Below are 12,384 nucleotides of genomic sequence, written 5' to 3' on the forward strand. Positions count from 1 at the left end.
ATCGATGAATAAAACTTTTATGCCCTTTACTTCTTTTTTACACACTAGGTTGAAGATTTTAATATCTACAAACACGCACAGCGTAAAGATCTATATTTCTATGAAAACCGCACGTAAATCGGTTAAGTTTAGAAGGAGTTCAGTGACAGCACACGTACAGAGGAATTATATATTATGTAAAGATTTATATTATCTGCCCTATCCAATATTGGGCAATTACAATGGGGTCCAACTAGGGAGCGGACATGGAATAATGAATGAATTTTCCATTTGTAATTTAAGAAAAACAATGTACTTTATCATCACATGCTAAGGACTTATTCAAGTGTTTGTTGTTGTTAATCTATTTTTTTTCTTCATTTTTACAGGTTGTCACTAGGAACGAGAGAGGCGTTAGGGGATTTTGTACCGGATTTTTACAGGCTTTTGACAAGCAATGGAACCTTGCCATGACAGACGTTAACGAGTACTGGATCAGAAAGATTAAGAAGAAGATTCTTCCAGATTTAGGTAGGTACTTGATAAACAGTTGGATCCTGGTCCTGTGGAAGTGTTGCGTAATATATTAATAAAATAAATAAAATTGTGTCTTCAATAAATGATTGCGAAGTTCTTCAAGCTGACTTAGATAGAATCTGTTGCTATTGCAAGGACAATCAGTTATTATTGAATTCTGATAAATGTCTTGTCATGTCATTTACTCGAAAGAAAAAAAGTATACTATTTGACTACAAACTATCTGGGAAAATTGTCAATCGTTCAATGAAAGCGAGAGATTTGGGTGTACTGATGGATAATAAGCTTTTATTTAGAGATCACATAAATACAATAGTAGATAAGGCGTACAGACTTCTAGGGTTTATCTTACGAATCTCCAAGCCATTCTCATCACCAAATACATTAAAACTTCTTTACTATACTTATGTGCGAAGTCAACTCGAATTCGCTTCATTAGTATGGTCCCCTCAATATAATGTATATATTAATCAAATTGAAAACATTCAAAAGAAATTTATAAGGAGCCTGGAATATCGTTTTGGTAACATTGAAAATGATTACGGCGCATCTTTGATCAATTTTAATATAGAATCACTACAAAAAAGGCGCCTTAGATATGATTTAATTTTTCTTTTCAAAATTCTCAATAACATAGTTGATTCGCCGTATCTTTTACAAAATATTGGTTTCCGTTGTCCTCTTCGCTATACTAGATTAAATTCCCTTTTTTATGTACCAACTTGTAAAAACAATTATACCTCGAATTCATTCATTAGACGCACCTGTAGAAATTATAACGGACTCAGTATTGATGTAGACATTTTTAACTGCACGTTGCATTTGTACAGAAAATTTCTTCATGGGGTCGATTATTTGGGATAGTTGCTGAATGTACATCTTGAGTGGTTTATGCTATGCAGATGTGCCGCATGTAATGTATATGTTTGTGTATGTTTTATATGTGCGTTCATGTGTGTGCGTGGATGGCTCGGAGTGTACATTCGGTATTTTTATTTATTTTAATTTATTACCTCCATGGAAAACGCAAATGTCTAATTAAAACGTAAAATTCTTATTTATTTTTTATTTTTTGTCACATTTAATGTTTATATCTTTTTAATTTATGAAAACTTAATTGGTCTTTTTATGTTAAAAAATTGTTGTTTTTAATACTGATTTTGTATGACTGTATGTTTTCTAAATAAAATAAAATAAAAATAAAATAAAAAATATCAAAATTCCCACAACAGTCACAACTAATAAACCTTCGATGTTTGCCCTGATTTAAAGACCCAGAAATAATTAAATGCAAGCTGTGATGCAGCTGAATCACAATAGGAAAAAAAACATTTATCTTCAATACAGACATCTACTGAAGAAATATTCCATAAATCACAACTTATGACACCAAAACAATTATACGCTAAAACAATACTCACTTATAGATTCTAAAAGTACTCTTACTCAAATGAAAGACATAACCCCCACAATACAAATAATATAATCACTAGATCCTCAACACATAGACAACTTAAACAAATACAAACTAAAACCACTTTCGGACAAAGGGATTTTGAGTATTATTCAATTAAAATATATAACCTACTTCCACTATCTATTAAACCAATTAGTAACGAGAAAATGTTTGAAAAGGCTATAAAAAAGTGGATAGTGGAGCTAGGTTGAAGTAAAATGGATTGTCTCATTCGCTCATACCAATATTGAATCAAGTGCTCTACAAGTGTAGAGCTTATGTTTAGTTTTTCTTATTTTCATTGTGTTTTTTGTAATATAAATAATATAGATGTACATAAATACCTTGTTTTTTAAAACTGTCTGAATATTTGTTAATTATCTTCGTTTTTTTAAGTTAGTGTAATTTGTTTATTTTCAAATTTAATTTTTAAAAAGTATATTGTTAAGTGTCCTCGGCACGGGAAACCCCAGTGAGGTGACATTATTTTTATTATGAATTATAGTTTGTAAGCAAAAATATGAAAAAATAAATAAATTGTATCTAAAAAAATATTATTTTTAATTATGTGTGATAAGGATGTTTCAAAATTATATAAAATGACCTCCTCGGCACGGGACATTATCCTTAATGTAAAATCAATAAATTATAAGTCAACAGAGTTTGTATTCCACCCTCTGTCTTCAATCTGTTTTCAATGCAGCAGCGAGGCTTATTACGGAAGTAAAAAAATATTTTTACATTTTTTTTTTTTTTTTTTTACATTTTTTTTTTTTTTTTTTTTTGCACCACAACAGGCCAGGAGGCCTAATTACAGTGGTGAATTACATCACATAGCACCCAGGCTTGAGAAAAATCACATTTTAATTTTTTGTGTTCTCACCGGGAATCGAACCCGGAACCTTCCGTGTGTGAGTCAAGCGTCTTGACCACTACACCACGGAGGCCGCCTATTATATAGGCTATTCTCACATCTCACAACATCTTTGAGATTCGCACCGGTTAAAAAGCCTAGAGAGAATAAAATACTAGCTTTGCTGGACAGTATTCAAATCCCTTCATGAAATGGCTTCAAGATACCCATCGGACCTTTGTATTAGGGAAAATACGTGTCAAAGAAAATCTACTCTTAGGTCAGCATTTGATTCAGGCAGAGGACTTGTCGAAATCCGGCGCTTTCCAAACACTAGATTCGGAGATCGTGCTTTTGCCATTGCCGGCCCCTCTGCCTGGAACCAATTGCCTTCAAACTTACGAATCATCGACAGTCAGTTCAGATCCCAACTAAAATTTCACTTCTTTAGTTTTTCATACCCTCAATTTTAAATCAGAAAACATAATATCATGTACCTATTCTTGGCACATATTTATACTTTATATTTGTATAATAACGATTTTTAATTTCATACATTTGATTAGCAAGGCATTTATAATTAAGTAGTTTTAGTTTTTCTTTTTTATGTTATTGTTTTATTAGTATACGACTACTTATGCTCTAAAGATAGAAAATCTTTATCTTAGAACAGGCTGTTCCATGTTAGATGGAGACTATCATAAACAGAGAACACTCTGTTTTAACTATCTAACTAACTAACCATCACGCCATTTCCCCGGAGGGGTAGGTAGAGAGGATAGAACGCCACACCACTCTGTCCTGGCACACTTCCTTTGCTTCCTTCACATTCATACATCTTCTCATGCACGCACGTCGATTATTCCGACTTTTCACATGACCACTTTCAAGAATTTGTTGTACTTGATCATGCCATGTCTTTCTCGGCCTTCCCCGACTTCTACAACCAGACACATTCGCATCATAAATCTTTTTAGCCGTTCTTTCATCATTCATTCGCTCCACATGACCGAACCATCGCAAAAGACCTTTCTTAATTTTGTCGATAATGCTTAACTCAGCCTTGCATTCTGCTATTTTTTCGACTCTGTTTTCATTTTACATTAATTGGTTTTATATAGATTCCCTGTTATTAAGTGTGTACATTATTTTTTTGCAATAAATAAATAAGTAATATGTCAGTTAAGCTTAGTTAGAATGTAAGTTTAAGTATACAATTGTAAAGCGCCCTTGAGGTGTTTTTTGGCGCTATATAAATCAGCCAAATATTATTATTGTTACCTTAATTGATCAAGTCACAGTGAAAAAATTGTTAGTAGGTACGTCCTACGTTTGACAATTTCAACACCAAGGGCTTAGCAACACTGCTTTCCTTAGACGTGAAAGGAATATCATAATACATAAGAACAGAAAAAGTGTTTATGTTTATTAACTAGTTATTTATTTTATTATTTCAGAAAACTATAAAGATAACAATACCAAGACGCCAGCTTCTTCAAGGCGAACCCTTATACCTGAAATAACCGTCAAACCCTTCAAGAAAGGCCTAGAATCCTGTGAGCGTCACATACCCCAGCTGTTAATGAGGGGGGAGCACGTTGTGATCATAACTGTCCTATCCTGATGATGGGATTATAATTATAAGTGTTTTTTTAAGTCCACCACTGAAAAAGTATTTTAACATTATTTCTCTAATGTTCATTTCATTAACGAGGAAGCCCAGCCTTACGGAAATCGGATATAAATATACGAGGTTCGTTCAAAAAATAACATGAATTTTTAAATTTCGCGGGTTCGGAGAGTCCGATTGTCAATTTTTTTTTATGTTGGTATACATGCCCCTGAAGTATGCTCAAATTTTCAGCTGTATTAATTGTTTACTCTGTCTGTGGCAGCCGCTAAGGTAAGACGCGTTTGGCGTGTTTGGGATTTTCGTCTTGGCGATTCAGAATACCTCTACTACACTGGGACAATTGAACGTAGTTATGCAGAAAGCAGCCAGTCCACAATTTTGAAAAAATGAGATATTGATGTTATCGGGTGCAGTAAGGTCAATTCTATGTTCTGCTAAAAACAGCCAGAATTATAAATGACTCGCCTACAATCTGTATTGAATGCCGCAGCGAGACTTATTTTCGGAATCTCTAAGTTCAGTCATATCACTCCACTACTTCGGGAACTATACTGGCTACGTTTTCCACAGAGGGTCGAATACAAACTCTGTTGGCTTATGTATAAGCCACTGCACAACTCTGCTCCGGAATATCTAAGGGAACTATGCATTCCAGATGAACTAGCTGACAGGCGTCTCACGCTTAGATCAGCTACGTCTACGGCGAGAGGAAAAGTGATTATACCTCTACGCAAACAGCGCACTAAATTTAGTGAACGCGCATTTGCGGTCGCAGGCCCTATGGCATGGAATGCTCTCCCAGCAGAGGTGCGAGGCTGTGAAAGTGAAGTGATGTTTCGGAAAAAACTTAAAACCCACTTGTTCTCTAAATCATTTGAATAAATCCGTAGCACGTTACAACAAAATAAATTGTTTTAATTAAATTACAAATTTAAAAGCTTCAATTAAATTAATTTAACAAAGAATTTATTCAAAAAAAAATTTGCGTTCTTATGATTTACCCAAATATTTCATTTTGAGGGCCATTTTCAACGTGTTGTAAATAACTCACTATGTAAAGCGCCCTTGAGGTATTTTATTACGAAAATGGCGCTATATAAGTTATCCATAATAATAATAATATTTTTTAAAAAATTAATCACCTTCTGAAAATGGTATCAATCACAAAAACGGTATTTCTCAATTTGCAGAAAAACACCCACAGCACTAGAAAATCTTCACGAATTTAAAAATCATTAAAACTGGTCAAATACATAATTGAGTTCTTGTTTGTAATGTAAAAAAAAAACTAATATATTCTTTGTTTATCATTTGTTAAAGTCAAAAACATTCCAACTGTTGCGGAGATTTGTTTGTTCACTCTTTTCACAAAGGTGCTATTATCTCAGTTTCAGTTTTCTATGGCTGGCTGCTTTCTGCATAACTACGTTCAATTGAGCCTTAGTTTCGGCGTCATATCCACGTTTATTTTTCATATCGTGGGTATACTGGCAAAAATCTTTGACTCTCAAATCCCTGTTTTGAGAAATCAAGCATTTAAGTTTTGTTCCAATTTCACTCTTTTATATCTTATTTGAATATAGTTAGATGTTAAGTGCTCATTTAAGAACATGTTTTTAATTTTTCCTTTCCTTATATAAATATTAAGTAAATATTAGGTTATTTAAATCTTTTAGTCTGAATATGATACCCGGTATACGACTTAACCTAAATTTATTTTTCTATTAAGTCTTTAGGCACAAACGTTTAAATTTCGTTCCAATTTTCTGTGTGTGCGAAAGGGCGAAGCAACACTGCGCATTCGGAGAAGAAAAGAACAAAAGGGACATCGTCCTTTTTGAACCAGATAAAAAATTAAAAGAGCAAAAGCTAAAACAAAATGAAGAACTTTTTACTCTAGAAATAGAGCAAAAAAATGACATTTTTCGGGCAACTATGGCAGCCTTAAATGCCCAGAAAGAGTTAGCTGAGCTCAATCTAGCTCTATTTAAAAATAAATAAACAGCATTTCAATACAGTGATGATTTAGATTTATTTTACACCACGCCGCTGATGATCAAGTCCCGTGTTTTGAAAAATAATTAACAATTAAAAATTCAAATAATTATTAGTTCGTCACTTTATTGACATTCGAAATCTTGCGATAAAGTCGGACTCTTTCCACAAAAAAATAGCCCGTTCGTGGTTTGAACAGTTTTTGTTTTCGGTTTAGAATATACTCGATGATAAATTCGTCATCGGAAGACGAAAAATCAGATAAAATTGACATTTTGTGCAACTTTTCACAGATCGATCAATAGATTTCAACACTCACGACGCATTTTTGACAGATGGCAGATCGCATTTAACTTTAAACTTAACTTTAAACGGTCCCCTGGCGGCCGGTCAAATAAAAGTAACTTTTTTGTTAATATTTAGTTAACTTTTTTTAATGCAACGCATTTTGACATAAAAGTAACTTTTATTTGACTTTAGCCCTGATTTTAACTTAACTTTTGTCGATGCAACCGGCCCTAAGTCAAATCCGCAAGCTTTCGAAATAACGTTTTTTGCCAGTACACCCACGATATATTGTGACTGTTTTATAGCAAATTTGGCACTTAATCGGGTGACACGATAGTATTATTACATGAAACTATGAATTTTAACTATTCTATGCAGAAATTATTACATAAAATAGGTTTTTAGTTTATTTCAAAGCAATTAACTCAAATTACTGTGTTAGAAGTAGGTACATATTTTACCAGAACCCCGATACAATGCTAAGTTAACATTTATCTACAATTTTATATGCAAAGTAAAATTAAGTTTTCTGTATGAAAAGCAGAATATGCACACAATTTTTTCTTCTAAACATGTTCAATTATATGTTACCGACGAAGATACTTTAACTGTTCATGCAAATATACTCATTTTCGTATCCAAATATCGGTTTTTCTTTATAGACAGTCGAAGATAACTTTGTTAACTTTTCATTGTAATCGGGGCCCAGGTGTAGCTAGTACCAAGTGACTGCTTCCCTAATTGAAAACCTCACCGCACGCCCATGACCTTTGCCATTATTTTCCACTTTAGGTGCTCATTTTTAAATTTAAATTATGTTGACACCTAATACATTTTCAAAGATTTGTTTTTGCCCTCCTGTAAAATGGCCGATTTAGACATACAACACTTTAATGGGTCTGCGATTTGTACATTAAATTGTAACTTGAAATTTAATATTAATTTCGCTTTAAAAATGTTTATTATTATTTTTTGTTAATTTTGTAATCTATCTTAAATTTTTTAACGCATTTTCAATTCCCGCCTTTATGTATTTTTATATCATGAAATAAATGTAATGAAACTTAATATTAGTGTTTATTTTTTAAATAAAAGTTCCTACCTTTCTGATATACACCAACTCCTTTTATTCAACGGCTCTTGTTGCGAACGCCATCGGTATCCAACACTTACAAATCCTGAAACAGAAAAATGCTATTTATGTTTAAAGCATTAACTTTTTGGTCAAACATTTTAATAAATGTTAGCAAATATTTGTGTCAAACCACTTACTAACTTTTTGTGTCGACCGGCTAATATTATTAACTTAATTTCGATGCATGTTCGGACATGGTGGTGTTTGCATCCCCTTTAACTCTGCATGTAATTAATGTTTTTTTTCGTATATACTTAGTATATCGCGCTGATGGTAAAAGTGTGTATTTTAGCATTTGCATGTTGGTGTTGTGAGTGTCCTCACGAAGAGACGGGTACGTCTCAAAACCGGTAGGCATGCGGTTAAATACAAATATTTACTGATATTATCTACTACTACTACTACTAAAACGCCATTTCCCCGTAGAAGTAGGCGGAGAGAATGGACCGCCACACGTTTATCCTGGCATATATTCCTAGCTTCTTCCACATTCATACATCTTGTCATACATGCCCTTCGGTTATGTCTGCTTTTGACAAGACCAGACTTAACATTTTGGTTTATCTGTAGCTAAATCACAAATAACTATCGACGTGCTAATAAGCGATGTGATAACAATTTCTCACCATGGTTGTTTATCGTATTCGCGATCACAATGGAACATCCGTGAACACCTAATATTAAATGTCAAAATATTTACGTTTCGCGACGTATAATCCTGCTGCGCAATCACATATTTAAATTTCACCGGAGTAAATATGGAAAATAAAAAAAAAATGCTATTTTTATTTATTTATTTATTATTTATCATGCTATTTATTGCATTGAGCCGGCGGTTGGCAAGCCAAATGTCAAGAAAAACAGTCGCCATAGTAATTGTAATTTAATTTGAACTTTTTTGTATTAAATACTCCTTACCATTTTGCAAATACAATATATTGTATTATATTGTATAGTAAACGCCGATTTTTCGCCAATAAACTGTATTTATTTACGAGGAAAACAAAAAACAAACCGACACGAGCGTTGACTTAGAGATTACACACGCGTTGACTTATGACTGCGATAACTTAAGCATATTCATTATTGTTCATTGTGATCGCTCAAATGCTTAGCATGTTTTTAAGCACGTCGATAGTTATTTGTGATTGAACTACAGATCATGCCACGTCTTCCTTGGTCGTCCTCGTCTCACGCCATATAATATACTGGTTTTGCCATTATTTCGTAGTTCTACATGACTAAACCATCTCGGAGACCCTTTCTTAATCTTATAATTAGGAAGAAACTTAAAACCCACTTGTTCTCTAAATCATTTAAATAAATTCTTAGCGTGGTGGAAAAGTAGTATGAAAAAGTACATAATTTTCTTAAATTAAAAAGTTAAAGTTAAAATTAAATTTATATCTTTATATAATCACTTTGTAAAGCGCCCTTGAGGTATTATATTACGAAAATGGGGCTATATTAGTTATCCATAATTATTATTATCATTTATTATATTTTACTCAGATTTACACTTTCGCCTGATTTCATCATTCGTAACCCTGTCATACATTAACTAATTAAGAAAAATGTTTTTGAGAAAATTATAATGAAAATATGGACATATACAAAACATTGCCTCCTTTTATTATGTTTTCTCTAGATTTAACAGTACAAGTACCTTTTACATACTTACATATGCATTAATATTTTACACATAACCTAAAAATAAAACTCTATTTTTTCGCTACAAAATTAATAAACAAAATCTGATACGAACATTGAATGTTATGGATCTCGGCGTTAGATTTTTGAGCTCCCTGACATTTCATGAACACATACAGACAATTGAAGATGTTAGGATTTTTTCTGCGTACTGCCAGGGTTTTTGAAAATACCCGCGTACTGAGAACTCTTTACAACTCCTCGGTGCGCAGTAGACTCGAGAGTGCCTCGATGATTTGGGGGCCACATGAACTGGAGTACTCTCTTATGATAGAGAAAATCCAAAAAAGTTTATGAGATATCTCTACATGAGAGAGTGGGGGTATTATCCTTGGCTCTACCCGACCGAATATCTCCAGGGTATGCATGGCTACAACAGTTTAGAGACTAGAATGAATGTATATTTGGCTGCACATTTTTATCGATTTTGCGCGGTATGATCGATAATTCTGAGATTATGATGAGCATTGATTTGTACGTTTGATAATTACCTAAGACAGCGTCAGTATAGATTGTTTCATATTCCGAAATGCAGGACCACCCTGCCGTTGGAAGGGCTACCGCTATGCTGAACAACATCGCTCTGGATGTTAATCTGTTCCATGTATCCGAAGGGGTTTTCCAGAGCAGGATACTCCTACTATTTTGACAAGAGTCTCTTAATGTATTTTTAACCGCTTTATAATACGTACGTCCTAAATTTAAATTTGTAATATAGGTATAATTTTAAATAAATGAATTGAATTGAATGGAAAAATTCTACAATCACAAACTCGTCACTGTTCAGGCTGCGAGACTATGTAAATCTGGACTGAACTCTTCTTTAGCTACCCTGTAGCTAAAGAGTTTACTGTGTGTTTACGTTACAATGTGTAGGCTAATGTGAGTGTCGATCAAGTGACGTAACGCCTCATAATCTAGATCTTTTTATGCGCCGCGACGGCAATAGACGCTCGGGCGCCGACCCCGTGACGTCACGGCTAGAAAACCTTTCAGAATTCAACTCGACAATATTTAAAAACACTTATGGGGCTATGTATAGCGTGTGAGCTCGCCAATATATGACAGTAAAATTTTTATTGTCTTTGAATTTCCTAGAGTTTTATCCATCGAAAAAAAAGAAGATTGCAAATAAAATCAACAGACAATGGAAATTTGATGTGTATTATTTTAATAGATTGTTTATAACAGAAAAATACGTAGAGAAATATGCATTTTTATTTTTTGTAATAAAAACAGTCTAGTAAATTCGAATAAATAAAAATACGCTTTATATTAACAATATTAATTAAAATGCAAAAATAACAGTGAATACTTGAAAAATAAATATTACTAGTGTTACAAACATAATTTAAAAAACGGATAGCGATCAAAAGTAAAAACTATCTTTAGTTTAATTCTTATAGCGATAAATACATAAACATTATAAAACAGGAGTTATACAAATACAAAAATAATATTGTAACTAGGCGGCTACCTACACGGTTAAATTTCGAAACACCACGCAATTTCTTATCTCGGCTACGCTATGTAAAATGAAAAAAAATATTTAAATTAATAATTTCATCACGTCACGAAGTCACCCCTGGGTAGCGCCTGCTAACGTCAATCAACAAAAACATCCTCGTTTTAATTACAATATTTCGGCTACGCCATGAATCTCTTTTTTTAAATAATTTCTCACGTCACAAAGTCGCCCCTGGGTAGCGCCTGTCAATCAACAAAAACATCCTCGTTTTTATAACAGTATTTCGGCTACGCCATGAATTTCTTATAAAAAATGTCAAAACGTCACAAAGCCACTCTCTGAGTGTCGCTACTGACATCATTTACAAAAACATAATTATTTGTGCTTTTTTCAGGTACGCAACATTTTTTTTAAATACACCTACCTAACCGATAAAATACTATTAGTAATTAAACCAAGGTGTGCTTTAAAGTTCCGTATGGCCAAATAACATTATTTATTATTAGAATATTATTGACATGTAGTTCAAGCATTGCTGCATTCACGTTGCTTTACTTCTGAGAGCTCAACTGCTATGTTTTTCTATGGTTATGTTAATGTCATCTGTCATGTATTGGCGAGCTCACAGGCTATATACTTACGCCCACTTATGTTTGTTAGGGTCATTTTGTACTCTTTCGTAAAAATCTACACGGCACGATAAAATAACAGAAGATAGATTGATTATTATTGTTACATATTTATTTCATGGCAAATCAAATCAATTTAAATCAACAAATGAAAGAATTGAAGAAATATGGATGTTAAAACATGGGCAAAATGGTGAATGTTACCCAGCGTGTAAAGTGGCTACATAAACCAGCCAATGACAGCCCTGTAAATACCTAGACTTCCATATCCCCTTCTTTAAGGTATTCTCCATCCCTGTTGTAATTTGTTATGACTTATTTATTGTTTTTTTTTTGTCCTCTTGTTCTCTTAATTAAAAAAGCGCCCAAATTACGTTTAAACCTAATACACGATAAAATTAAAAAATTATAACTACGTTTTGATTAAAAAACTAAACACAAATGAAAAAAACAAAACACAAATTTGAAAAAAGTTTTGTGTGCAAGTAAAAATACAACAGTCTTTTGATTATCAAATTGACCGAGCTGGGAATCGATCTCGAAATTATTAATAAAATTAAATGTATTATGATGGTCGGAATCCGGAAGTGTCTCGAGATAATTTGTATCGTGTTAAAATAGCCACAGAACACGTGTCCGGACGCTAATGGTTATTTTTGATAATTATATGTTTTTTTACAAATATTTTTAATATTTAATTT

The 12,384-nt window shown here is 33.0% G+C and overlaps 2 protein-coding genes across 2 annotated transcripts in view; one reads left to right on the top strand and one right to left on the bottom strand.

Annotated features, from left to right (window-relative positions):
• Lsm11 (U6 snRNA-associated Sm-like protein LSm11) overlaps positions 1–5,540 on the top strand; it is an 81,086-nt gene extending 75,546 nt beyond the window's left edge. The window contains exons 3-4 of the mRNA XM_088243688.1: positions 369–510; positions 4,283–5,540. Of these exons, the coding sequence (XP_088099814.1) occupies positions 369–510; positions 4,283–4,449 (309 nt within the window). The 3' untranslated portion in view covers positions 4,450–5,540. The remainder of the gene's footprint in view (positions 1–368; positions 511–4,282) is intronic.
• The window catches only part of LOC148283550 (uncharacterized), a 304,823-nt gene that overhangs the window by 166,455 nt on the left and 125,984 nt on the right, over positions 1–12,384 (bottom strand). The window contains exon 2 of the mRNA XM_088243686.1: positions 7,844–7,919. The gene's annotated coding sequence lies outside the window, so the exon portion shown is untranslated. The remainder of the gene's footprint in view (positions 1–7,843; positions 7,920–12,384) is intronic.

Source organism: Micrasema longulum, unplaced genomic scaffold (genome assembly GCF_059751315.1).
Source record: "Micrasema longulum isolate JH-2025_06_02 unplaced genomic scaffold, ASM5975131v1 h1tg000224l, whole genome shotgun sequence".
Taxonomy (NCBI): domain Eukaryota; kingdom Metazoa; phylum Arthropoda; class Insecta; order Trichoptera; family Brachycentridae; genus Micrasema; species Micrasema longulum.